A 25,764-nucleotide genomic window follows, 5' to 3' on the forward strand; every position below is an offset into this window, starting at 1 on the left:
TGCTTGCTGCCCGAGCCCCACACAAGCACCACTCACCAAAGCGCCGATCAGCCGTTTCCCCCTGGGATTATTCAAGAAACGGGGCCCTCTCTCCCTCTGCGTTGCGTCAACCACAGCCCAGGGGCGCATCCTCAGGCCCAAGCTCAACCACAACGTTTACGTGTGCTCAAGCCAGCTAAGGAGCTGCCTACCTTAGGTATTGCGCGGCCTCCACGGAATATTAGCCAGCGACTTACCTGGCGCCACTTGCTGGGTCCAAATATTCGACTATCCATCCCGCCAGTTCCGTAGACACGAAGCGCAAAGAGCAACACCCGAAATCATCAAGATGGAGGCCGCTTCGGCGCGGTTCGCCGCTAGAGACCGTTGGGGGGAGATGGGCGCCGCCCCGGCACCTTCGCAACTCCACCGGTTTATTCAGGCGGCGTGCAGCCCAGAGAACTTCGAGCCAAACCTCGCGCTGAACCTCGAGATCGCCGACCTAATCAATGCCAAGAAAGGTTCGGCCCCGCGCGAGGCCGCCGTCGCCATCGTCAACTATGTGAACCACCGCAACCCCAACGTCTCGCTGCTCGCCCTTAACCTGCTCGACATCTGCGTCAAGAATTGCGGTTACCCCTTCCAGCTGCAGATTGCCACCAAAGAGTTCCTCAACGAGCTAGTGCGCCGCTTCCCCGAACGACCTCCGATCCGACCGTCGCGCGTCCAGCTCAAAATCCTCGAGGCCATCGAAGAATGGCGCAGCACCATATGCGATACGAGTCGTTACAGGGAGGACCTCGGATTTATCCGCGACATGCACCGTCTGCTGAGCTACAAGGGATACACTTTTCCGGAGGTTAGGAGGGAGGATGCCGCCGTGCTGAATCCCAGTGAAGTACGTGGTAGCCTTGAGCATGAGCACCGCGCCCCATACTGACCCTTGCAGAACCTCAAATCCGCCGAGGAGATGGAGGAGGAGGAGCGCGAGGCGCAGTCGGCGAAGCTGCAGGAGCTCATCCGGAGAGGTACACCGGAAGACCTGAGGGAAGCCAACAAGTTGATGAAGGTCATGGCCGGATACGACACTCGGTCCAAGGTCGACTACCGCGCCAAGGCCGCTGAGGAGGTCGGCAAGATTCAACAAAAGGCAAGACTGCTCGAGGAGAGGCTCGCGGCCTTCCAGGCCGGCGAGAAGATGGTGGACGGTGATGTCTTTTCGGAGCTCGCGGCGGCGCTCTCGAGTGCCCAGCCCAAGATTCAAAAGATGTGCGAGGAGGAATCCGACGACCACGAGGCGGTAGCCAAGTTGCTCAAGATTAACGACAGCATACACCGCACAGTCGAACGGTATAAGCTGCTCAAGAAGGGCGATGTCGAAGGCGCGCAGCAAATAGCCAAGGGCGCCCCAGTCCCGACAACAAGTAGTGGGAAAAGTGCGGCAAGCGCGGCGAACGAACTGTCCTTGATTGACTTCGACGATGCGGATGCAAACGGCGCGGCTGGTGGCCAGTCGACCTCCAAGACGGCCGGGGTTGAGGACGATCTCCTGGGTTTGTCAATAGCCGACACCAGCAGTTACGGCCAAGCAGGCGGGATCGCTCTGGGTTTCGGGGCCAACACGAGTATGTTATGTGATAGAATCCCACCCCCGGATACGACTAACTAGCTATAGATATCCCTGGCCCGGCATTGCTCTCATCTGTCACAGAAGGCAACACCGCGAAGGGACAAGTGCCGGCATCCACGCCGTCTCCCGCACCCTTCTCAAACTTCAACTCCTTCACCTCTGCGCCAGCATCTAAGTCGAGCACCCCGCAGCCGGCTCAGAGATCGGCCTTCTCGCCACCCACTCAGTCATCGACCACGGACCCGTTCGCAGCACTCTCCTCCCTGTCCCCGGCACCAGCCACATCCTCTCAGGCGCCCACTCTAGCGAACGACGACGACGAGTGGAACTTCTCCTCGGCGCTACCCCCAGAAGCCCCGCAAGTACCCAGAGAGCACAAGGCGCTGGTCAGCAACACAAACCTAAAGGTCGACATGGTCGCCAACCGGACCGTCGATACGGACCCCTTGCTCAACTTGCTATTCGCGTTCACAAATAACACGGCGCAGCCAATCTCAGAGCTGCACTTCCAGCTGGCGGTGACCAAAGTAAGCCACCAGACAACTAATCTGATGTTGTGTGCTAACAGCTTGTGACAGGGGTACGAGCTGCTCCTGAAACCACAGAGCGGGAGAACGTTGGAGCCAAAGCAAAGCCGGGGCGTCACCCAATCTATCAAAGTGCGCCACGCAGGGAACCAGGCCAAGAAGGTGGAAGGGATCAAGCTCAGGTGGCGGGTGTCGTACAAGGTCGGGAGCGAGTTGAAGCAGGAGATGGGCGAAATACCGGAGTTTACTGTTGCGTAGTAGTCTGATCGTGGAATGGGAGTGAAATAGGGGATCGTTTTGATAGCATCTATACTGGATGAGAGCGGGGGCAAAGGGGTGTTGATATCCAAACCGCGTCAAATAAGATTGAAGTGGTATGCGCATGAAATCTGTTATCTAACTACGAGGATGTTTATTTACGTGTTCGCAGCCAGCTGTGTCATCACTTGTCCTCGAGCTCAGCCATTGTATAACGCCCTCCTTTCTGTTAAACCGTAATACCGTCGCGTAGAAGGGAGTACCAAAGTAACATAACTGCTCCTAATGCATGCATCCGCATCTATTAAAACATTCTAGCCATCCAATCGCTATGAAGTGTACCATTACTCCTCCAAATCACACAAAACAAACCATTCCCCTTCACTAATGCACCATGCACTCACTCAAAAACCACGAACCCGTTCGTGCCCATCCCAGGGAAACTCCCCGTCCTCGGCCTCTTCCCACCAGACCCAGGAGACACTACACCAGGACTAGAACCACCCGCCGAACCCAAAGCAGGCGACCCAAACTCCACCACCGTCCCATCCTCCATCCGGATCCCCGCCGCCGCCACACTCCCACTCCCACTCCCCGCCGACGCAGACCGCGCCATGTCCTCCCCTCCCACCCCCACACCACCACCACCGCCTTTACCCGCCTCCCCCGTCGGCGCGCTCCCCGCATGCACCACCTCACCAATCACCGCACCCGTCTCCGGCCCCGAAGGCGCGGGCACGGCCCACTCCGCCAACGGACTCAGATGCTGCTGCTGCTGCTGCTGCTGCTGTTGTTGTGAAGGGAAGTTATACCCACTCCCACTCCCACTCCCCAACCCAACCCCCAAGCCCACGCCCACGCCACCCCCCGTCCCGGCTACAGCCTGCGCTTGCGCCAACGCCCTTCCCCTCGGCGACGAGGATAGTGGCGAATGCGATGGCGGCGACGACGGCCAGGGCACGGGTGACACCGACCCCGACCCCGACCCCGACCCCGACCCCGACCCCGACCCGGCTGATGGCGAGAGGGAGTGTGCGCGCCTGCCACGGCCGTTGTTGTTGTTGTTGTCACGGTGCTGTTGGGCACGGCGGGCCGCGGCGCCGCGGGTGGGGAGGATGCGGGCTGCGCGGCGGCCGGGGCGCAAGCGGAAGGGGTTGAGGCGGGCGTGGGGTCTGTTGTTAGTGGTGGTGGCGGGGGGGAAGGAGGTGCCCGGTGAGATGGGGTTGTGGTGGTTGCGGTGGTCGGGGTGGTTGCGGTGGTCGGGGTGGTGGTTGTTGTGGTTGTGTCGGTCTTCCCAGTGCTGGTAGGAGGTGTGCACGTCGGAGAAGGGCGTGTCCATCCTGGGCGAGGGTTCTGTTTCCGTGTAGGAGGGCGGGCGGCCGCGGGCGAAGGGGAAGGGGTTGAGGCGGGAGGAGGGCGTCGGGATGGGCAGGCTGCCGGCTGGACCGCCTCCCGTTGTGCTGGCTCCTGGGCCGGGCGGGCTCTGTCGTTGAGCTGGGTCTGTCCCAGTAGGTGACGAGGACGGTGAGCGTGAACGTCGAGCCGACTGGGCTGCCGCGGTGGGGCTGTGGATGTTGATGCTGGGGTTTGACTGATGCGAGCCGTCACGCGACATGGGCTGGGAGGAGTATCCTGCCGGCGGGCCACCGTTGCTGCTGCCATGGAGGAGAAGCTGGGCAGTGTTGATGTTGCTGGGGCGGTGGTGCCTGTTTGAGGGCAGGGTCGGGTAGGAGGACGACAGGGGATCGGAGGCGCTAGACCACTCGATGCCGGACGAACTAATCGGCGTGCCGTCGGGGTGGTAGACGACCGTGTCCCAGCGACGGACGACGAGCGGGACGCCCGCTTTAGAGAACAGGTCATCCGAGGGAATGCCGGAGAAGGACGGCGGGGGGAAGGGCGAGGAGTGACTAGCTGGGCTCGAGTTGGCGGAGCGGCTGCCGCGGAAGATGGGCGAGGGAGAAACGACGATCTCTTCTTCGGGCGGAGTCTGGGGTTGCTCAGGCTGGGGTGGTGACTTGGGCTTGTCCGATGGCATCACCGTCTTCTTCAGCATCTTTATTGTTGCCTCTGTCCAGCTCTTGGGAGATGACAGAATCTGGGTGAGCCCGCTTGAGAATTCTTCGGGTGGGACTTCAGCCACCTCGGTGTCGGAGGTCTTCTGAGCCTTGGGGACCGCCCAACTGTTTCTACCCACCAAGGTCATGGGTCGAGCCATGGACTGGGAGCCGAAGCTTCCTCTCTGCCTGGGGGACGGCGGCGCTGCCATCTTGATCTTATTGAGTTGCATCTCCGCCTCGCTCTGAGCTGTCAAGTGAGCCCCCGATGGTGATTGTGAAGCATCCCTTCTGCTCAGGATGGACCCGAGCGCAACATCCCAGCTGAGCCCGACCCGCGGATCACTGACGGTCGTCGCTCTCCAGGCACCCCCACGATCATGGTACCGCCGAGTCTCTTGTCTCTTGAGCACCCTGTGATGTGGAATGTCGTCTTGCCAGTCATTGAAGAACGCCGAGTCTTGTTGACGGTCGTATGGATCTGGCGGTAGCGAACTGGTGTCGACCATGTCCGTTGCCCCCACGTGAACCTGCGTCCCAGCCACAGATAAAACGACGGTCTCCTGGTCGTCTTCGGTAATCTCCGGTGCCTCCGGCATCACAGGCGTAGTAGGATACGGCATGAGCATTTGCGCATCCCGCTCCAACAACTCCGTCAGCGGCGACTGAACTAGGTCGATCTCGCCATCGAGCGATCCCATCCCGCTTAGTTGGCTGCTGTGAGACTGCATTGTTGCCGCGTCGGACTGCGAGGAGGTGCTAATGCGGTCAAAGACCGAGGCTGGGTATTCCTCTACAGAGCCATCGACAATATTCTTTTGGATGGTCTCCGAGAGGTCGTCGATCTGCCCCTGGATCCTGCCCAGCCGCTGCTCCAGGTGCGATTTGGCAACGGCGAGTTTCGGATACCGCTTCTCGAATCGATTCAGGTTCTTCAGGAGCTTCTCGCCGTGGATGCAGAAGCGGCGGTAGTCATCTGGCAGGCCGATTCTCGGGTCTTCCTGGATCCGTCTATCCGCGTCATCGTAGGATTTAGTCCAAACAGCCACCGCTCGCTCAAGCCAGAATGGGATTTGGTGTTGTTCGTGGAGCGAGTCGATGAAGAAGGCCTGGACGACGCTATGGATACGGAGCAGGTCCAGATAGTCGACGTGCCTATCAAAGCTGCGCTTGGAGCTGCGGGAGCTACTAGGCGAGATGTCATCGCTTTCAGATCGTTCGAGCAGGGCGAAGGCGATGAGAACCTTGAGCGTATTGTTGAGGCTCGCCTTCCTGTGTGTAGCGTCGCAGCTCTTGACGGGGGTAACCTTATCGAGGGCAGAGATGCCTGTGAGGAGTTAGCGGTCTCGAGTCTCACCAAAAAAGGGGGTGGATGTACGTACCGAGCGCGAGCATTTCGACCGGGACGTGTTGGTCAAAGAAGACCAACAGCGACATCAAGTTCAACGCCTCGTTCTCGCCCCTGTTCTCGAGCTGCTCTCGCACAGCCTTGTATGCCGGCAAATCTCCCGCCTTCGGCCGATTCCGATACGACCTGAGATATCTCGACAACGGCTCCCTCGTCGCCTTCAGATGCTGTGCAGCAACGTGAATCATCAGCGGTAGCCTGCCCATCAAACCCACGAGCTCCAGCGCAATGGCCTGGTCTTCCGCACTCCATGGCCTTCGTCTCTCCGTCTCGAGCAACAATAAATCCTGTGCCTGCTGCGCGGTCATCAACCCAAGCTCCATAACCTGCGGGTTATCAAAGCGCGGATCCCCCGTCACGGCCCGCTCCGTCGACGTATAAATCAGGCTCGTGTCCCTCGCATCCGGAATAAACTCATGCAAGCCGGGCGTATCAAACTGAACCCCATCAAAGACGATCAGCCAGCCCGACTGCGCGCTCAACCAGCGCCGCACGATATGCACAATCCGCCTCGGGTTCCTCAGCTCATCCACATCACGCTGATCAACCAGCCCGCGCAGCGCCTCATTCCTGGCAATGCGCCAGTACCAGTACTCGAGTTCCTGGCGGGACTTGGCGCGCACCCAGTAGACGCCGCCGGGGTAGTCGTTGCGGTGCTGGAAGACGTACTGGCGGGCGAGGTGGGTCTTGCCGCCGCCGGGGAGGCACTGGACCAGCACGGCCGAGGTGCCCTCGGAGCGGCGCTTGCGGTCCATGAGCATCTCGTGCAGGCCGCGCAGCTCGTCCTCGCGGCCGATGAAGTAGGAATTGGGGCGGAAGGTCTCCGGGTGGATGAAGAGCGGCTCGTGGTCGGGCTCCGGGAGCGGTTGGGACTCCGGGAGGGCGGGGAGGAGCTTGGGAGAGTAGGTGGAAGGTGTCGGCGGGTGGGCCGTGTCGGTTAGGAGGGGTGCTGAGATGGACCGGCCGGCTTCTAGGGGTGGTGGTGGTGGTTGGGTTTGGGATGAGGCAATCCCATTGCTGCTTTGGACTATTAAAAGAAGAATAAATTAGCGCGTGTTCCTTGAATAAGCAGTGGTGCCCATGATCCCCGTGCCACGATTCCTGTTCAACTGCGGCAGCGTGCAACTCCTCCTGTCCTTGAGATCCGTCGGACATGTACCACCCCTGACTGTTGGTAAAATCAACTTACCAAGTGCTTGCTGCGGATGCCCGGCAGGGAGAGACGTAGAACCCTGCTGAAATCGAAGTTAATTCGGTGCTCTCGGTGTTATCCATGTGATTACATGCACTAGGGACTCACATATTGCCGAACACGCTCGAAGTATTCTAGGTTTGCTCTCACCCGACGTTGGTCCTCTTCCACTTCCCAACGGATTGGTATCACTTCGGGGGCGCCCGCAATCCACTCTCTAATCGCCGTGGAGACTGTCCGGTAGCCGGGCGCATTCTCGCTCTCGAACTTGCACATGCGGGAATGTGTGGCCTCGATGCCGTAGTACGTGACACCGACAAGCTGTGGGCTCGCAGACGAGGCATCCACGACCAGAATCCTGGGACAGTCAGTGTATGCTCGAGTGTGTCGGGCGTACGACGTCGGACAGTGTGACGCCGTGATACTCAGGAAAGAATAGGAGAGTAACTCACTTCGACCCCTTTACATCTGTCTTTTGGTTTTCATGCGCCATATGGATCTTGAACTTTTGGTAAATATCCAAGAAATGACTGGATATCTGCTGAAGCGTCTCGTTGTCCTTCTTGAGCGACTTGAGGAGCACCGATTCGGATTCGAAGATCTTCTTCGGAACCACAGCGTCCGCCATTCTTTGTATTATCCCTCCCCACGCGGCCGCGTTCGATCCATTGTGCGGCGTGCCTAGGAAGATGATGCCATACGTAGAGACGTAGATCGAGCGAAGGTCTTCTTGGTTGGGATCTCGCAGATCATTCGAATACAGGAGCGCTCGCTTGGTGACTATGCCGCCGAGGCTGTGGACGACCCAAATGATGGGGTTCCGTTCGGTCCCTTCGCTCTTGCGGTAGTGGGTGAGAGTCGTTACGAGGGTCTGCGCGTGATGATGGATGAAGTTGTCACTCGGACTTTTGGCAGGCCGTTCCCAGAATCCTCCGTATACATCGGCGTTGTACCCATATACCAGCACGTTGGCATGTTGATCCTTCAACGACGTCGGTAGCAGGTCGGCGGGCCAGTATACCCCGTTCGGGGCCGTCCATGTCTTCTCTGGAGCTCCGTTGAGGCCGTGAACGAGTACGATGTCGGCTTTGGCTTCTGGATGACGGTAGACGGCCGTGAGCTCGAACCGGCTCGGGTTCTTGTTGATAGAGGCCTGGGGGGATATGTTAGTCGTATCGTAGAAGCCCGGGGTGTGTTTGGCGGGAAAGGCCACGGAAATGGGTTGTTGTGCTGCACTCGCAGCCGGTAGAGGGATGATGACGCGGGTATATGCGACCCAGAAGCTGGAGTAGCTCGGTTGGTGATGGGGTCAAAGGCTCTTGATCTTACTTACCATGTTGCACTAACTGCCGGCGGCCCAGAACGTGAAATGGGAAGTGCTACGAACCATTCCTGGCGGTTTTGTTCCAAATGAATGCAACGACGAATGAGTGCGGCACAGAGGCCAAAAAGGTGTCCTATGTTTTCTTATATGGCGCCTAGGAACGTTGCCTGGGGGTGCTTCGCCACGAAAGGGGAAGGCGAGGCTACAAGGGTGAGGATATCTCTAGAGGTACACAGGAGAGAGTCGTGCGACGTGAGTTGTCCTTCTTTTACCGTCACTATTGAGCCGTTTCCGCGCAGCAGACATCGCCCGCTGATTGCCCATCAGCGGAGCTCGATAGACATTGCCTTCCGCTGCAGACTGTCGCCGAGACAGCCGCGATTTACGACTGAGGACTGCAAGACGAGGACGGCGTGGGGAAAGTCTGTCACGGGGCGGCTGAGAAAGTGACTAACGGTGGGCAGCTGAGCCCTCTTTGGGGGGTGTCCCTCCATCAGGCTGTGAGGGGTAGCATTGAGTTGTCTCAAGTGTCGGGCACAGGACTTCAAAAGGCCAGTTTTAGTTTAAGGGAATAAGAGGTCAGTGTTGGTTCCCCGAAATCGCCTTCTGCGATCTTCCCGTTCATCGTTGGCCGCCCTCCCTACGGGGCGGGACGCTGCTGCGAGACGAAGGCGAAGCATGGCACTGCTCCTTGGCTGTCGCGAATAGGACTTTCGCATTGCTGATGGGCGCCTCAGCTCGGTGTGCGGCAATGTGTCACCGCCCCCCTGGTCGCCCACTCACCCGCACTGAGCGGTTCCGCGGGTGAGTTCCGGCTAAGACTGCCGTGCAAGGGTCTGTCGGAGCGTCGCCGCTAACGGTTTTGAGTGACCGGCCAGTTATAAACTTCGTCAGAATGGGCACTTGGTCGTGCCGCAATCGACAAGCCTCACAAGGCTGGCTATGACGCTGATTCTCGGTATCTCGGTGGAAACTTCAGTAGGAATCTTGCGAGCTGTCAAAAGTTTCTGTGACAATATCAACCACTCCAGCTATTGCATTATTTCTCGGTCGGATATCTACTGGGAAAGTTCCGTGTCGTTAGAGTCGCACTTTCAGCCCGCGCGGATCGAACATGTCGTTTCGTTACTCAAGTTGAATCAACTGAACTGAGTTCCCATCACTTTTTCTTTTCAGGACGTCGATCACATTTCAATACGGCCGTCGGCCCTTCTTTAGCCACGACCTAAACTGTACAACCCCTACAGCCAGGAGGGCACGTTCAAGTGACCATGAAACCAGGGTCCCAGCTGTTGCTAGCGGAAAGTAAACAGAGATATCACATCCAGAGTTTTGAGAGGCGATCCAAACAGTTTGCTTAGGGTATTGGTCGGAGAAAGGTCGACACATTGGCCACAGACAACGACAACTAACGTAATATCCCCGACGTATCACAGTAGGTAACAAAGATCGCGTTAAAGCCTAGCCCGAGGTTGTCGAGCGAGCCGCTCCTGGATCCGGACTCGCGGTCTGCCAAGGCAGCGACTGTCGTGCAAACCCAAGCCGAGCCTCGGTGTGACGGTGTGAACCTCAGTACGCGGTGTGGTACCATACGGCCTGCATCGGCATAGCTGTTGGAAAGGCCGGTGGCAAAAGCCCCGTGAAGCCGTGATAGGTGATGGTATGCGGAGCAGAGTGCCGACGTCAAGACATCAGGATCTTGGTTGTTGCGGGTTCTTCCCCGGATAGGGAAAATACCGTGTGGTGTGTTTTTGATCACCCCCTCATTCCTTGGGGGCAAGCATGAGGACATACTCTCTTGTACTTGAACCAAACTGAACCATGTCCTTGTTTCGCAGTTCTAGGTATCGGCTTTCGGGAACCTTTTCGCCATTGAGCATCGTGCCGTTTGCGCTCTCCAGGTCGATTAGGTACGGTTTTACCCGCCCAATTTTGTCGCCAAACTCATTGCGTTTCTCCGTGTACCGGAACTGGATGACGGCGTGCTGTTTGCTGAGGCTCGGGTGCTCGGCGGGGAGGTCGACGATAGTGACGTCTCTGCCAACCAGCCAGCAACTCCGGGTGCCGAGCTCGATTGTGTCAACAATGTCTTGCCCCTTGAAAATGAACAACTTCCAGGAATCGCGCGGAGGTGGCTTCCTCGCCTCCGGTGGCTCGTGGTACTTCAGCGTGATGGTAGTGCCGTCAGCTTGCGTCACAGAGTTGGAGGCTGCCGCGAGCACACCGGAGTTCCCAAAGTTAGGTTTTTCCACCGGCTTCTCTGGTTCTTCGCCCTTGCTGACAGCAAAGGAGTCATCCTGGGAAGGCAGTGGGCCAGAACGTTTGACGAGACTCTGTCCATTGCCGGGCCTGGTGTGATCCCCTCCTTCAAGTCGAGTTTCCCGTCGCGGGGGCCTGCCATCTGGGCTTCGCCGGCTTCGACGGCCGCTCCTACCCTCGCCACCTCCCCGATTCCGCCTCTTGTCATCTCGCTCCCCGCTCCTCTGCCTACGGCTACCGCGGTCGCGATCGCGGTCTCTTTCTCTCCTTCTCTCTCGATCCCTTGAGCGAGACCGGCGGTCTTTCGAATCTGGTGTTCTTGAACGGCGTCGGTCACCCCGTTCCCGAGATCGGGACCGATTGCTGCGTCTCCCGGTGCCGTTATCCCGGTACCTATCGTTCCGTTTGTCCCTTGTATTTTCGAGCCCATCTTCAGATTTCCAGCGACTCGACTTTTGATCACCGCGTTCTGCAATCCCATCGTTCATGTTGAGAGGGATTTGGAGCCCGCCGTGAGCTCTCTTTTTTGGGTTTGCTTTTTTGGTATCTGAATTATCGGGATGGCCGGTGTGCAATTTCTGCTGAGTTGAGCGCGGTCGTCGGCGGTGGTGGCGATCTCCGACTTTCTTTGGCGGGTGCCTCGCTTCTCTTTCCAGCTGACCTAACAGGGCGAGCTAGCGTCGGCTTGGACGCGACGGGATTGCAAATGTCGGGTGGGGCTGCCCCTGGCTGCCTGGCGTTTGCTCTGGGGCCGCCTGCCGCTTCCAGGTTGCACTGGAAGCGGAACGGGGCAGTGACCAGGGGGGGGCCAAATGGCCAAATGACTCCCAAGTCTTCGGCTGCCAGTTACATAATCGGCCTGTGCTGAGGCGTATGCCTTGGTGACCGCCCGCTCAGCTTGGGCCCTGTTTTCCCACTTCCAACACATTCACGAGAACACAGGTACTGGGTCTGACTCTTCCTTCGCCGACCTCAAGAAACGCGCTTTCGCGGGACTCTCTTTACCGACATTTCGAACATCAGTCTTCAACACCTCTGTTTCTCTTCTTTCGATCCTTTTCAACCTAACTTATTAGACCTTCACCCCGCTTACAAGTCGCCGTACCACCACTCCCCCCGTCAAGGTACCAGCTCCAACGTTCTGCCTGTCCGGCACCCTTGTTGCCCGACAAAGAGTGCCCCCTGTGCTCCGGCTGCAAGGCAACATCTTTGCCGTCGAGTCATACCAGCCTCCGGTACTCCGCATTTCCTCGCCGTCTACCCGGAGGCGCTGGAACACGGTTCCGTCCAGCACCCATAAGCCGGCACGATTCCCCCAACAACTCGCAAGCGGAAAGCCGCTGAGGCGACGATATCCTCTACTTCCACTGCCCCCAACAAGAGGATACTCGCCTCAGCCGGCCCCGAGATCGCACCGCCCACTCCAGTGACTACAGCGTCCAACGGCGATATGGACACCGACGACGACTTCATGTCCAACGTCTCTAGTGAAGACGACATGCACCCAGATGACAGCGATAATGACATATCTGGCGACGAAGGTTCGTTCCTTTGTCACTATGGCTATCTAGGGATTCGCGGCTTGCTTGTCTTGTTCCCCACAGGGATGCTAACATCACTGGCTTTGTAGACTTTGGCTTCGACGATGAACCGGACGTTTATATCGACTCCCCAAAAGAAATCGGGCATAAGAAGAAGGCCGCGTACGATATCAGCTTCAGGGTCTTTCAGCCAAGCGACATCCAGAAACAACAAGACGAGCTTATCGACGAGGTCAACATGATTCTGGATATCTCCAAAGCAGAGGCGGCCATTCTCCTCCGCTACTTCAGGTGGAATAAAGAGCGGTTGATTGAGGACTATATGGACAGGCCAGGTCAAGTTCTCGATGCTGCCGGCCTTGCCCAGTCAACGGCCGGGCCACCCAAGATGAAGGTTGTTTCCGACTTTGTCTGCGACATCTGCTGCGAGGATGAGCCCGGGCTCGAGTCGTTTGCCCTCAAGTGCGGTCACAGGTATTGCGTGGACTGCTATCGCCACTATCTATCGCAGAAAATCCAAGGAGAGGGCGAGGCAGCCCGCATTCAATGCCCCTCTGAAGGCTGCACAATCATCATCGACGCCCGGTCGTTGGATCTCCTCGTCACTCCGGAATTGACCGAGCGATACCATGAGCTTCTCCATCGAACTTATGTGGAAGACAAGGAGGCGCTCAAGTGGTGCCCGGCCCCAGACTGCCAGAACGCCGTCGAGTGTGGGGTGAAAAAGAAGGACCTAGATAAGGTGGTCCCCACCGTCTCCTGTCTCTGCACGCACCGGTTCTGCTTTGGTTGTATATTGAACGACCACCAGCCGGCGCCGTGCGAGTTGGTGAAGAAGTGGCTCAAGAAATGCGCTGATGACTCGGAGACGGCTAACTGGATCTCCGCCAACACCAAGGAATGCCCGAAGTGTAACAGCACAATTGAGAAGAATGGCGGCTGCAACCACATGACTTGTCGCAAGTGCAAGCACGAGTTCTGCTGGATGTGCATGGGCCTTTGGTCCGAGCACGGCACGAGCTGGTACAATTGCAACCGGTTCGAAGAAAAGAGCGGTTTGGACGCCAGGGATGCGCAAGCTAAATCCCGTGTGTCCCTGGAGCGGTATTTGCACTACTACAACCGCTACGCCAACCACGAGCAATCGGCCCGTCTGGACAAGGACATCTACCACAAGACGGAGAAGAAAATGGTCCAGCTGCAGAAGGAATCGGGCATGTCCTGGATAGAGGTGCAGTACCTGAATTCTGCCTCTCAGGCGCTGCAGACATGCCGCCAAACCCTGATGTGGACGTACGCCTTCGCCTTCTACCTCGCCCGCAACAACCTGACCGAGATCTTCGAAGACAACCAAAAGGATCTGGAAATGGCTGTCGAGGCCCTCTCTGAGATGTTCGAGAAGCCGATCTCGGAGCTCGCGGACTCGAAGCTCAAGGTGGAGATCATGGACAAGACGTCGTACTGCAACAAGCGGAGGGTGATTCTCCTGGATGATACTGCCCAAAATCTGGCTGAAGGTATGGTGATGCGGACAATCCTCTGTTTTTGGCGATAAACGACTAACAAGTACTAGGACGATGGACCTTTAACATTGAGTTGACTGGCTCGATGCCCAGCAGCGGATCGAGCGCTCAGCGTTAAAGGAACTTTCGCCTCGGGCCTGGCATCGCAGGATTGTTCGCAAGGATGCGCGCAAGATGGCGAAGGCTTTTATTTCCGATATTGGGGCGGCAAACTGTTGGCTGTCCTCAAGATGCAAGTTGACCTTGGGTTGTGGGCGGAACGGTGCGGTGCATTGGGCGTTGCTCGAGCCCGCCACGCAACAAAGCATGGCCGAGCGGGATTTGTGTGCGCGAATGGGCATAGATTGGGCACGTCTTCGGAGTTTGACCATTCGACGGGGACTGGAATTGCATGGGAGTGGACATATTACATGGAATCGAAAGCGACAGGCCGGGAGCGTGGGGAGGGAATGGGTTTTTGCGATTCAAAGTTATCAACATTAGCGTTTCTCTCAAGTGCAAAGATCAGTACTTTAGCTTCATTCAACTCTTGTCGTTTACTTGTCGGATGAACCTGACGCCTGACAGAACTCCCCTCCCTGTCCATCATCGGGGACTTCACGAGGCACGTGGGGCAGATCTCCCTCCCCGGAATATTTCCCGGGTGTTGGGATCATCCACCCCACTTCGCCTGTCCAGTTCCCGCTTGGCACTTGACCCCTCGGGTCTTCGCTCGATGAGCAGGAAGAATTCTTACGCGAGTCATCAAACTGATCAGAGATACGGATAAAGTACGATTGTAGCAGTGTTGCTGAATAGAGCTTGTGTCCGTATTTGATGCTCCTTTTCCTAGTACGAAGTAATCTCCCGCGTTTTCCGGTTACAAGCGCACGGCACTGCGCGGATAGGTGCTTCGAGGTTGGCCGCTGGTTTCCGAGCACGGCCCGGGCGGTTCCAGGTTCCCCCGCAAAAGGCGGAATGGGTCAATTCTCACCCGCTCGTGCCGCTGCCGAGCACCCTTTCCGAAGGCGGAGACATGCCGTGGGGAGCCCCCCGGCCCCAGGATGACCAGGGACCACGGCACTGCCGTCGGCCATTCACGGGATAGGACCCCATCTCGGCCTCGCTGTAATAGCGAGTTGGGGGGAAGGCGCTCTGGATGTAGTCCCGCGATGACTTCTTCCTGAATTGGACTTTTGTTTCCTTTTACTTCTCTTTTGCTATTTCACATTTTGTTTCTTGTCCCATAGCGAGAGCGGTCGTTGATTTGGCTGCCGTCCGATTTGTCCTGAGCCCTCCGCTACCCGAACCCTTGCTACATTCACATTCAAGATGCCGTCGACGGCGATGTGCATGAGGACGCTGCGTGCGTACGCCAAGTACGGCCAGAACGTGAATTACCCCTGACTCTCCTACATCCGTTAGACTTACTAACGGCGACTCTCAACAGCATGCCGCGCTCTTCGCGCGGTCCTTTTCGGCCACGGCCCGCCGCCGCGACATCAACAAGGTCTACCCCTCCGCCGCCGAGGCGATCAAGGACATGAAACCCAATTCGACTCTCCTATGCGGGGGGTTCGGGCTGTGCGGCGTACCGGACACTCTAATTGACGAAGTGCTCAAGAAGCCCGAGCTTAAGGGGATTACCGCCGTCTCTAACAACGCGGGCACCGACCAAAGCGGCCTCGGCAAGCTTCTACGCACCAAGCAGATCAGCAAAATGATCGCCTCGTACATCGGCGAGAACAAGACCTTTGAGACCATGTACCTGACGGGCGAGGTCGAGCTGGAGCTGACACCCCAGGGGACACTTGCTGAGCGCTGCGCGGCCGGCGGCAAGGGCATCCCGGCTTTCTACACGCCGGCCGCTTTTGGCACGGTCGTCCAGACCGGCGAGTTGCCGCTACGCAACAAGTCTGATGGCACCCCCGACCAGTTCTCCTACCCCAAGGACGTCAAGGTGTTCAACGGTAAGAGCTACCTGCTGGAGCACTCAATCGCGGGCGACTACGCCTTCGTCAAGGCCTACAAGGCCGACCGGCTCGGCAACTGCCAGTTCCGTCTCGCTGCCAACAACTTCAACGGCGCCATGGGGCGCAACGCCAAGATGACGATTGTCGAGGCCGAGCATATCGTCGAGCCCGGCGAGATCCCGGCCGAGGCGGTCCACCTACCCGGCATCTACGTCAAGCGCGTCATCCAGAGCACGGCCGAGAAGAATATCGAGAAGTACACGTGGAGCAAGGACCCCGCCGAGGCCGCCGAGGACCCCAAGGCTTCCGCGCTGCTGGGCACCGGCGACACCAAGGCGAAGCGCGAGCGCATCGTGAAGCGCGCGGCCAAGGAGTTCAAGAACGGCATGTACGCCAACCTGGGCATCGGCATGCCCATGCTCGCCCCCGGGTTCGTCGGGGAGGACGTCGAGGTGATGCTGCAGAGCGAGAACGGCATCCTCGGGCTCGGGCCGTACCCGGCCAAGGGCCAGGAGGACGCGGACCTGATCAACGCCGGCAAGGAGACGGTCACGCTCAAGCCGGGCGCGTCCGTGTTCGGGTCCGAGGAGAGCTTCGGCATGATCCGCAGCGGCCGCATCAACCTGACCATCCTGGGCGCCATGCAGGTCAGTGCCGTGGGCGACCTGGCCAACTGGATGCTCCCGGGCAAGGTCAAGGGGTTCGGCGGCGCCATGGACCTGGTCAGCAACCCCAGCGCCACCAAGGTGGTTGTCACGATGGAGCATACCGACAAGAAGGGGAATCCCAAGATTGTCAAGCAGTGCGCTTTCCCGCTGACGGGCAAGACGTGCGTGTCGAGGATTATTACCGAGCTGGTGGGTTTCCGTCCTGTCTTTTTTTGAGGTGTGATATGAAGTGCTGACTTGGTGAACAGGGTGTCTTTGACGTCGACTTTGCAAAGGGCCTCACATTGATTGAGATTGCCGATGGAGTAACGGTTGACGAGATTAAGGCCAAGACTGAGGCTCCCTTTAAGGTTGCTGATGATCTGAAGCCGATGCTTTAAAGTGCACGGTTTATGGGGTCAGTATGAAAGGGGGTTGGAATATGGGTGGTTCAAAACAGATCTGTATATATTGTAGATACCTTGGGTAAGTGGCTTAGTTCCGGGAATGATACTGCGGCGCGTCCGGTCATGGTTGAATCATTCTATGGTCTAACTACTGGAGTTTGTCCGTACCTCCGTTGAGTATTGGCTTGCAGACCGCGAAGTTGCCGGTCCAGCTTCAAGTTCCCCATATCATTACCATCTTACCAATCTCGATCCTCATGTGATGTAATATCCGAGTCTCGACACAATCACCGAAAGAAATCCAAGCAAAACGGTGGTGTGAAAAGGAGATTTTCTTATATCCAATTTTTAACGTATTAATTTGAAGAATTAAGAAACAACCAAGCAAGGACGAATACAAGGAACTTCAAGGCCCTTGCTCGCAGCAAGCCGAACCTAGAACCACAGAAGTTTCAACCATTATATTTCAGACTTCTTTATCACTGACTTGGGGGGTAGGTGAACTTCCATAGCTTCTTTCGTCGATTGTTAAAGTTGTAAGTGGCAGACCCTAACCCTGAACATCACCCACCCCGGCTCAGTGATGTCACCTCATCAACCCGCAACCTCCGAAAAGACAGCTCTCTCAACATCGCGCAACATCCAATTGAGCCTCACCACCACCGACCCTCAACAAACCACCACCCCAATCCCACCCCCACCACAATGTTCCGCCCAACCCTCCGCCCCCTCACCTCAATGGCAACCACGGCCTCGCGCCGCGCCACCACCACCACCCCCCTCACCAACCCCAGTCTCACCACCACCCCGCGCATCATCACCACCGCCCGCGGCTTCCGCGCCACGCCGCGCGCGCTGGTCAAGCCGGGCGACCCGCTCCCCGACACGGACGCGCTCATGGAGAGCCACCCGGGCCAGCGCGTCAACCTGGCCGAGGAGGCGCAGCGCGTCAACAACATGCTGCTGATCGGCGTCCCCGCGGCCTTCTCGCCCGCGTGCTCGGCGACCCATGTTCCGGGTTATGCGAACCACCCAAGGGCGAAGGAGTTTGAGGTGGTTGGGGTGGTGTCGGTTAATGATGTTTTTGTGTGAGTGTTTTCGTTCCTCCCTCTCTCGGGGTGTGGTTGTGGTTGTGGTTGTGGTTGTGGTTGTGGTTGTGGTTGTGGTTGTGGTTGTGGTTGTGGTTGTGGTTGTGGTTGCTGACGGGGGTGGGGGTGGTAGCATGAAGGCTTGGGGTGAGGCGTTGGATCCGGCTGGGGATCAGGGGGTAAGTTAACTCTATCTTTCCTTTGACATTGATGAATTGGTCTGGTGAGAATGAAAGCTCACTCGGCTGTCTAGATCCGCTTCTTTGCCGACCCGACCGGCAAGTTCACCAAGATGCTGGACATGGCGTTCGACGGGTCGGCCATCTTTGGCGGGGACAGGTCCAAGCGGTACGCCATTGTTGTCGAGCAGGGCAAGGTCAAGTCGGTTGCTGTCGAGCCTGACAACACCGGTACCGATGTGTCGTTGGCGGAGAAGGTTTTGGGTGCTGTTTCCCCTTAAAGACGAAACTTCTGAAATCGTACGGTGTTTGGGCGGAGGGAAAAGGATAGTGTACCGAGACGTCAATTGCGTCTTACGGCTTTAGTGTAGCATCCATTCGCATAAGCAACGCCTGAGCTCTTCAAGAACTGCTGAACCATCGTTATAATATGCAGGACCCTAACCCGCAATTCCTCGCCCACAAACAGGCGTGCCTTTGGATAAGACCGACTTCTAAGTAACCTCAACCCACCTTTCACTCTCCCCTCGCCAACCATGTCGGCCCGCGCCATACGGTACGTGGCCGCGACAAAGAAATCCGCCAAAAATACCCTGTACATGCACTGCAACGTCAAACCGGGAGCGAGCAAGAACCGCGAGGGAGTCGTCTCCATTGACGACGAGGCCGTCGACATTTGTGTTTCCGCTCAGGCACGCGAAGGGGAAGCCAACAAAGCCGTGGTCAAGGTGTTGAGTGGAGTGAGTACTTTATTTCAAATACGCCCACCTCGCTCTCTACCTCTACCTAATCCTCATGTCCTCCACCAGGTCCTCGACCTTCCCAAGTCCGACCTGCAGATCATCCAGGGACTCAAGTCGCGAAACAAGACCGTCGCCGTCGTCGGGTCCTGGGTCAACGCGGGGGAGGAAGAGTGTCTAAATCGGGCGAGGCAGTACCTAGACCAAGCTATGGAGAGCCCCTGACTTGAGGTTTCCTGGCGCAGGTACAGCCTGATGCGCTAGGATGGGCTGCGTCTTCGCAACCTCGGGGCCGGGCGGGCTACAACACGGGACTAACACCAGCAGACCCGACCGGCGAGGGCGAAAGGGAGCCTCCGGTCTTCTTGCAGTTTGCGGCTTGTTGATAGACATGTCGTCGTTCCACCGATAGCGTTAAACCGTGATTGAAATGCGTTGAGAAACGCGTCGAGAGTTCCGGTTCCTCACCTGATTCCACGACCCCTCGCTCTCGCAAGTCCACTGGGCCGCGGCCCGCCGATACCTCCCCGCCCACCTCTCGCCGTTCCTCTTGTGGATGTTGTGCCTCTGGTGGACGTGGGCGGGGCTGGAACTCGGGATTGGCGGTTCCTGGCTGGGGTCTGGTATTTATGTGATGACCGTGTTGATGGGGGGTTTTCAACAAACGAGGTGTCCGTTGTCCTACGCTTTGTCAGTCCTATACGCCGGCAATCCCTCAGATTGCTTACATGAATGTCGCCTCGGTATCAATCTCGCCAGTGGTCCGTTCAGGAATCCTCGTGGTGTCTAAGCATATGTCAGCAACGCTGCTCGGAGATTGGCTTCGAATAACTTACTCTGCTGCTGCTGCTGCTCCTCTTCTTTCAACTTCATCCGCTTAAATGATTCCGTCATCGGACCCTGCATAACACTCAGTCAGCAACCGTCCACGCCCCCTTTGCTTATCAAGACCGTACCTCCGGGAAATCAACACAGAAAGCATTCATGTTTAATCCGTACAGAAAGCTTGCAAAGCTCTCGCTGAACCGCGCCAAGCTCTCGTGCATCAGCTGGAAGTGCATCATATTGGCCTCGAGGTCGGCGACGGCATCCGACAGTTCGGCAAAGGCTGGCTCGAAGGTGTTGAGCGGGAAGGAGGCGGCATCGCCTTGCACGCTGTTGCGGGCCGAGTCGCGGAACGAGGAGCGGGATGACGGCCGCAGGGGCGTCGTTGGGCGGGATCGGGAGGTTGACCGCGCACGGCGGTGAGGTGTTTCGTCGTGTGACATCCTCAGGGTTGGTGACGGTATCGGTGTAGCTCCGGGCAGTGCCTAGCGGCGATTGTTGACTTCCGGGTTTGGTGTTTCGATCGTGTTTGTTTGCTTTCCCAAATTCCCGGATTGGCACTTTCCACCTGGTCAGGTACCTTTTGGAGATCGGTCTTGGCAATATTGTCCCGCACTTCACCCCACCTTCCCATGGAAGTTCTGCCAAGAGCCAAGGCACGCCGCCACCGTCACAGTGGGGTTGGTCACCTTGGCCCGGCTAGCCGATCCGTCTTCGACCTTGTCTTCATGCAGTTCTGGCTCGAGTCTCGCGGAGCAGCCGGAACGGAGAGGAATGCTTTTTTGGACGGGGGAAATTCCAACAATGCCCACTCGGGTGGTCCAGACGACCCGAAGTCCGGGTTTTCCTTGGCCAAAGACGCAGTCGTTCATGCCGTTCATGCCGTTCCTGCAGATTCTTCGTTTCATGCCTCCGGATAGCTCGTTTTCTTGGAGTTCCCCGTCAGCGGCCCGATTCGTGTTGGAACGTTGGACTTTGGAAGCCCGTCACGTCCCGTCTCTTCCTCCCGGCGGCCTCCAAACTTATCCAACCCCGGCCACCAAAACGGAGTGGAGTGACCGTTGCACCCGAAAACCAACGAGTTATTCTCGGAGGCCGGTGTTGTCTTCCCGATATCGACGACGACGCCGACGCACTAGTATTGTGTATGTGAAACCACTCCTGCCTGGACGGTTCTTGCCTCCATTGCCCTACGTGATCCATGTTTCTCTTTCAATGCAGTCTCCAAACTGACACGACACACCCGGGATAGCCTGACCTGTCATTGCAGCACTGCACGAGTACATACAGCATTTTACCTGTTGGGTTTACAGCGCACCGGCAGTTTCTCCGTTTTCAGGAGATTTGCGGTGATATTCTCTTATGCATGCGCCATTGAGATTCTTACCTCATCCTCCTCATTCACTACTTTCGGCTTCCTCTTTCACCAGGAGTTCGGGATATAGTCGTGCTCTATCGCGTGGCATTCCGCTTCTACCATCCTCGCGGGCGTGTTATTCCACTCCTCCAGCCCTTCTTCCCCGAGCCTTCTCATCGGGCAGTAGATCACGTGCGCAACGGCCCCAAGGACAGCTCACAATAAGTGCTGCGCCAGGGAGGGCTGTTCATCCTGCTAAAGCCCGGTCTCCGTACGGTAGACATTTGACGGCCTCCTCATCTGGACTCCTCCTTGTCCTCGCCGCCGCAGTCGCATTATCAGCCTGCTATACCCTCTTCCCGCGGAAGATCGTGTTAGACGAAACCGAGGACTTGTCTCAACCCGCGGAAGATATGACGGCAGACGTCGCCCCGGGCCGCCCCGAAACCCTTACCCCTGAGCAGGAGGAGAAGCTCAGGCGGTTATGGCAGCTCGTTTTCCAAGTGTGCGCGGTGGGCCAGGATCAGAACGGCGCGGGTGTCGCGGCTACCACCAACGACAAGGCGCAGGAGGAGGACGCCAAGAAGGAGAAGAAGAGCCGTATACCGTTCTTCTCCCGGAAGGGCAAGAAGGAGGCAGAGGCCGAGGCCACATCAGGGGTGCCAACAAATGCGCCCGTGCTCAACCTCGGGAAGGATGGGGAGGCTGACAAGTATGGCCAAACCAAGCAGTTCTACGATACCCTCGCCATCCAGACGCCCCAGTCGATACGGGACACCATCTGGAAAATGGTAAAACATGACCACCCGGATGCGCTCCTTCTCCGCTTCCTCAGGGCGCGTAAGTGGGACGTCGAGCGGGCACTAATCATGCTGGTCTCCACCATGAACTGGCGGGCGCAGGATATGAATGTCGAGGACATTATGTTGAAAGGCGAGGCTGCCGCGGTGGCGGCTGAGAAGAGTAGCGACCCGGCCGAGAAGAAGCTCGGGAGCGACTTCATGGCGCAGATCAGGAAGGGCATCAGCTACGTGCATGGACATGATAAGCAGGGGAGGCCGCTCTGCTTCGTCAACGTCAGGCTACACAAGCAGGGTGAACAAGCGGAAGAGGCTCTGGAGAAGTACACTGTGTACCTCATCGAAACGTGCCGCATGGTGTTGCAGCACCCGGTTGACACAGCCGTGAGTGCGACCATACATCGCTGAAACTGTATCATCAAGCTAACCGGAACAGACGATTGTGTTTGACATGACCAACTTCTCCATGGCCAACATGGTAAGTCCAGCCTCAGAAGCCTCGCTTTGAGTCACGGCTGACCGATATAGGATTACACGCCTGTCAAATTCATGATCAAGTGCTTTGAGGCCAACTACCCAGAGTGTCTTGGTACGGTGCTCGTCCACAAAGCCCCCTGGATCTTCCAAGGTAAGAAGCCACAGAACCCCATCACCCCTCTCCAAACCCCCCCCTCCCCCGGCCCCAACCAAACCCACACTAACCACCCCCACCAGGCATCTGGAAAGTAATCCGCGGCTGGCTGGACCCGGTGGTAGCCAACAAAGTACACTTCACCAACAACGCCAAGGAGATGGAGGAGTTCATCCCGCTCAAGCACATCCCCAAGGACCTGGAGGGCGAGGAGGACTGGACGTACCAGTACGCGGAGCCGGCCGAGGGCGAGAACGCCCCGCTGGCCGACGCCGCGACGCGCGACCGGCTGCTGGCCGCGCGCGAGGCCTTGTACAAGGAGTACGAGGCCGCCGTGCTCGAGTGGATCGCCAGCGGCGCCGACCAGGCCAAGGCCGCCGAGATCAAGACCCGCCGCAACGCCATCGCTGCCAGGCTCCGCGAGGACTACTGGAATGTCGACCCCTACGTCCGCGCCAGGTCGTACTATGACCGCATCGGGGTGTTGTTGCCGGGCGGGAAGCTGGATTGGTACCCGGAGCCGAAGGCTGCGGCGGCTCCTGCTGCTGCTCCCGCGCCTGCGGTTGAGACGGCGGACGATGATGTGGATTGAATAAGGTTGGGTGGGGGTTGTAGTTTGTATATACCGAGTAGTGTTAATCAGTACTGTTTGACTCCGTGTTGAACGTGTCGTGTTATTGAACTCGCGATAAAATATTATGTCTGCGCCTTGCCGGGGGGTCACACAAATTCACGCACTTGCTGAGAATGGAGTGAACCTATTCGGACTCTGACTACGGCCTCCTATTTCTCTTGAGGAACCGACTCGAGAATTTGAATACACACACGTCTCCCCTTACCCCAACGCCACCTACCTCTCCATACATCCCTTCGCATTTACACCTTGGACTTGATATCCTCAAACAGCGCCTTGAGCTTATCCATATCCGTCGGCTGCTGGGGCCAGCCGATGACGAGGCCTTCCTCCGGGTTCGGCTTGGGGATCTAAAAGGCCTGTTAGTCACATCTCTCGCACCACACCGTGCAGCAACCTCTCTAGTGCCTAACATACCATATGGAAATGAACCTATTGTTCCACAACCGTTAGCATCTCCCCAGCCACACTCGGTCCCACCACCAACCCGGAAAAAGCCCAACTCACATGCTCAACCACCTGGTGCGCCCCGCTCCCATTGTTCTGCAGGATGTTGTACTCCTGGGCGCCCGTCGCCGCGACAAGCTTCTTGGCGATGGGCTGTTACCCCGTGGAACGAGGTAGGGGATTCGTCAGTGTCTCAGAGTCTTGTATAACACGGCTCCACGGCCGCCAATGCGCGGCGGGTGGTGGATGGTGGGTGGGCGTACCAGGATATCGCTCAGGTGCTCATCGGGGATGTCGGTCAGCTTCTCGCCGTGGAACTTCGGGATGACGAGCTAAAAGTGTGGTGGACCGTGTGAGCTTCCATTCGGAAGGTATTAACGGTGAGGGTGTGTGCAGCGTACGGCGTGGCCCCGGCTGAGCGGGTTAATGTCTAGGAAGGCGAGCGTCTTCTCGGTCTCAATGAGCTTGAAGCAGGGGATATCGCCTGGTCGTTGGGACGTTGTTAGCCGGAGTTCGGGAGCTAGGGTAGAGGGGAGGAGCTCAAGCGGAGCTTGGGAAGCTCGAGTTGATCGACTTGCCCTTGATGATTTTGCAGAAGATGCAGGAGGCCATTTTGCTTGCCATTGGTATTGTTATGCCTTGGATGTGATTTGAGAAGGAGAGTCAATCCAAGAGGGGTTTGATCATATATGCTGACGTTGATAAATGCTCGATTTCACGTTCCCCAGCTGGAGGTCCTTCTATCCGATAACTGCCGCGTAAGAGGTCCATACCCTGCAGCGGTACACCTCAGGCGGGACGAGACCCAGGCCGCGATTCCATTAGAGCGGGGTAACGAACGCCCTCAACGGCATCTTTCTTCCCTTTGGAAAGTCGGGAGCAAGAGGAAGCTCGTTTGGGTATCCCCTTATAGTTTAGCGACCCAAATATGGAATTATGTACCCATTCCTTTCCGAGTTCTTCTAGGTTGTCATGACCGAACTATTGACCATGAAGACATCAATCAAGTATGTGTTTGAGAGCCGTGATTTGCGGCGCGGCCATGCAACCGGGCGTAATGTGATACCCCGCCACTAACCCTCCACGCGACCCCGCCATCACCTGCGCCGCTTGATGTCACAGCCTTGGTCAGTCGCAAAACCAACTTGCGCTCAAGGCAGCTGCGCCTTCTACCGAGTTGAATATTCCCGTTATTCACTCCTAAACACCACCGAAATCTAGTCCGTACCCGACCACCACCCTTCCCAAACAACATCATGTCTCCCGGCTTCACAAAGACGCCCCTCTTCGGCGGGGCGCTCGAATGCGACCTCCCCGATAATTTTGCCGATGTTAGGTATGGTCCTCGCTGCTCCAGGCTGGCCATGCCATGCGCTCGCGATGTTTTTGAGCCCTGCGCATGGCTTGACTCCCTCGCATACTAACCCCTCTCCAGTAAGATCCGCCAAGTTCCCGACAACCAAGAAGTCTACATCGATCAAAGCGGTTTCACCTCTATCATCTTCGACATCACCGAGCGCGTCAAAGCCAGTGGTGAGGGCCTCGAGCGCGACGGCCGCGCCCTGACGATTCATCTCGAGGACCTAGTTGGCGACGATACCGACTCGGTCAAGGTCTGGAACACGACTGAGACCCAGTTCACCCACCTCGAGTGCGCCATCCCACCCCACTTTCACGCACCCTCCCGCGCGGTAGATAGTACCTCTGCTAACAAACAGCCCCACAGCGACGACACACCGGCCTACACCCTCATCGCCACGCAAACGCCCCAGGCCGACGAGGCCCGGCGGGGGGCGGCGCCCGACTTCACGGCGCTGATCCTCACGCTGTTGCGGTTCGAGAAGGAGCGGTCCGACATCCTGATCACCATCAACGTGCCGCACATCAAGGGCGAGTACGACGAGGACGAGGTCGACCTAGCGCTGGGCAAGCAGGGCGAGCTGATTGGGGATGCGGTCGAGTACGCGGCTCGGATCTGGGAGACGTTCAAGGTGAAGAGCTGGCGGCTGTTTGATGGGGCGTAGTTGGGGGTCAAGGGCAATTCGGGCAACTTGGGGCTGCGAGTTTCACACGCAAAGCAGAGGACTTATCTTGGATGTCGATCATGTTGTATTGGTTGGGTAGGCAAGGCGGGCGAGGGCCGGCGTTAGACGAAGGGCGGAACAGCTCCTGATGAGCTCATGACCATGAATGAACAATGGCAAAGCTGATGAAATTCTACGCTTGCGAAGGTTGCTCTTGGTATCTGACTACGGTGCGCTTTCCCACGTGCAAATACGAGAGCTCTAGCTTGCTGATCGCGAGAGCGTTAGATCCTTGTACTCTGAGTTAACGCAACCTTCGTCCACCGGGTATGACA

General features: G+C 57.5%; 11 protein-coding genes across 11 annotated transcripts; 7 read left to right on the forward strand and 4 right to left on the reverse strand.

Moving 5' to 3' along the window:
* The first annotated feature begins 2 nt into the window (after positions 1-2).
* B0H64DRAFT_412053 (VHS domain-containing protein) lies at positions 3-2,525 on the forward strand. The gene is made up of 4 exons (XM_062804896.1): positions 3-877; positions 929-1,604; positions 1,655-2,136; positions 2,188-2,525. The coding sequence occupies exons 1-4, from the start codon at positions 329-331 to the stop codon at positions 2,392-2,394; spliced, it is 1,914 nt and encodes a 637-aa protein (XP_062654267.1). The 5' UTR covers positions 3-328; the 3' UTR covers positions 2,395-2,525.
* B0H64DRAFT_55708 (uncharacterized protein) lies at positions 2,490-8,542 on the reverse strand. The gene is made up of 6 exons (XM_062808433.1): positions 8,385-8,542; positions 7,504-8,204; positions 7,160-7,409; positions 7,049-7,094; positions 5,834-6,886; positions 2,490-5,778 (listed from the first exon to the last, which is right to left on the reverse strand). The coding sequence occupies exons 1-6, from the start codon at positions 8,385-8,387 to the stop codon at positions 2,795-2,797; spliced, it is 5,037 nt and encodes a 1,678-aa protein (XP_062654268.1). The 5' UTR covers positions 8,388-8,542; the 3' UTR covers positions 2,490-2,794.
* A 1,409-nt stretch (positions 8,543-9,951) lies between these two features.
* Positions 9,952-11,209, reverse strand: B0H64DRAFT_55687 (SMAD/FHA domain-containing protein). The gene has a single exon (XM_062808431.1). The coding sequence runs from the start codon at positions 11,120-11,122 to the stop codon at positions 10,139-10,141; it is 984 nt and encodes a 327-aa protein (XP_062654269.1). The 5' UTR covers positions 11,123-11,209; the 3' UTR covers positions 9,952-10,138.
* A 614-nt stretch (positions 11,210-11,823) lies between these two features.
* Positions 11,824-13,910, forward strand: B0H64DRAFT_55689 (uncharacterized protein). Its single transcript, XM_062808432.1, has 2 exons — positions 11,824-12,175; positions 12,265-13,910. Exons 1-2 carry the CDS (start codon positions 12,085-12,087, stop codon positions 13,728-13,730), a joined length of 1,557 nt encoding a protein of 518 aa, XP_062654270.1. The 5' UTR covers positions 11,824-12,084; the 3' UTR covers positions 13,731-13,910.
* A 787-nt stretch (positions 13,911-14,697) lies between these two features.
* B0H64DRAFT_412061 (uncharacterized protein) lies at positions 14,698-16,933 on the forward strand. The gene is made up of 3 exons (XM_062804897.1): positions 14,698-15,069; positions 15,128-16,507; positions 16,567-16,933. The coding sequence occupies exons 1-3, from the start codon at positions 15,010-15,012 to the stop codon at positions 16,696-16,698; spliced, it is 1,572 nt and encodes a 523-aa protein (XP_062654271.1). The 5' UTR covers positions 14,698-15,009; the 3' UTR covers positions 16,699-16,933.
* Positions 16,934-17,223: 290 nt separating this feature from the next.
* On the forward strand, positions 17,224-18,380 carry B0H64DRAFT_479048 (Redoxin-domain-containing protein). Its single transcript, XM_062808282.1, has 3 exons — positions 17,224-17,792; positions 17,926-17,971; positions 18,046-18,380. Exons 1-3 carry the CDS (start codon positions 17,410-17,412, stop codon positions 18,250-18,252), a joined length of 636 nt encoding a protein of 211 aa, XP_062654272.1. The 5' UTR covers positions 17,224-17,409; the 3' UTR covers positions 18,253-18,380.
* Positions 18,381-18,507: 127 nt separating this feature from the next.
* On the forward strand, positions 18,508-18,936 carry B0H64DRAFT_447047 (uncharacterized protein; the record flags this gene model as incomplete). Its single annotated transcript, XM_062806973.1, has 2 exons — positions 18,508-18,711; positions 18,781-18,936. 2 exons carry the CDS (start codon positions 18,508-18,510, stop codon positions 18,934-18,936), a joined length of 360 nt encoding a protein of 119 aa, XP_062654273.1.
* Positions 18,937-19,055: 119 nt separating this feature from the next.
* Positions 19,056-20,066, reverse strand: B0H64DRAFT_55800 (DASH complex subunit Dam1-domain-containing protein). The gene is made up of 4 exons (XM_062808434.1): positions 19,668-20,066; positions 19,548-19,611; positions 19,440-19,497; positions 19,056-19,392 (listed from the first exon to the last, which is right to left on the reverse strand). Exons 1-4 carry the CDS (start codon positions 19,977-19,979, stop codon positions 19,176-19,178), a joined length of 651 nt encoding a protein of 216 aa, XP_062654274.1. The 5' UTR covers positions 19,980-20,066; the 3' UTR covers positions 19,056-19,175.
* Positions 20,067-21,306: 1,240 nt separating this feature from the next.
* On the forward strand, positions 21,307-22,916 carry B0H64DRAFT_420905 (CRAL-TRIO domain-containing protein; the record flags this gene model as incomplete). The annotated part of the gene is made up of 4 exons (XM_062805499.1): positions 21,307-22,077; positions 22,130-22,171; positions 22,222-22,321; positions 22,408-22,916. 4 exons carry the CDS (start codon positions 21,307-21,309, stop codon positions 22,914-22,916), a joined length of 1,422 nt encoding a protein of 473 aa, XP_062654275.1.
* An 81-nt stretch (positions 22,917-22,997) lies between these two features.
* On the reverse strand, positions 22,998-24,218 carry B0H64DRAFT_55855 (HIT-like domain-containing protein). The gene is made up of 6 exons (XM_062808435.1): positions 23,984-24,218; positions 23,807-23,889; positions 23,669-23,737; positions 23,466-23,558; positions 23,376-23,390; positions 22,998-23,308 (listed from the first exon to the last, which is right to left on the reverse strand). The coding sequence occupies exons 1-6, from the start codon at positions 24,027-24,029 to the stop codon at positions 23,201-23,203; spliced, it is 414 nt and encodes a 137-aa protein (XP_062654276.1). The 5' UTR covers positions 24,030-24,218; the 3' UTR covers positions 22,998-23,200.
* Positions 24,219-24,543: 325 nt separating this feature from the next.
* On the forward strand, positions 24,544-25,664 carry B0H64DRAFT_55920 (uncharacterized protein). Its single transcript, XM_062808436.1, has 3 exons — positions 24,544-24,741; positions 24,841-25,056; positions 25,132-25,664. The coding sequence occupies exons 1-3, from the start codon at positions 24,662-24,664 to the stop codon at positions 25,427-25,429; spliced, it is 594 nt and encodes a 197-aa protein (XP_062654277.1). The 5' UTR covers positions 24,544-24,661; the 3' UTR covers positions 25,430-25,664.
* Positions 25,665-25,764: the final 100 nt, after the last annotated feature.

This window comes from Chaetomium fimeti, assembly GCF_033439085.1.
Source record: "Chaetomium fimeti strain CBS 168.71 chromosome Unknown B0H64scaffold_12, whole genome shotgun sequence".
NCBI classification, from domain to species: domain Eukaryota; kingdom Fungi; phylum Ascomycota; class Sordariomycetes; order Sordariales; family Chaetomiaceae; genus Chaetomium; species Chaetomium fimeti.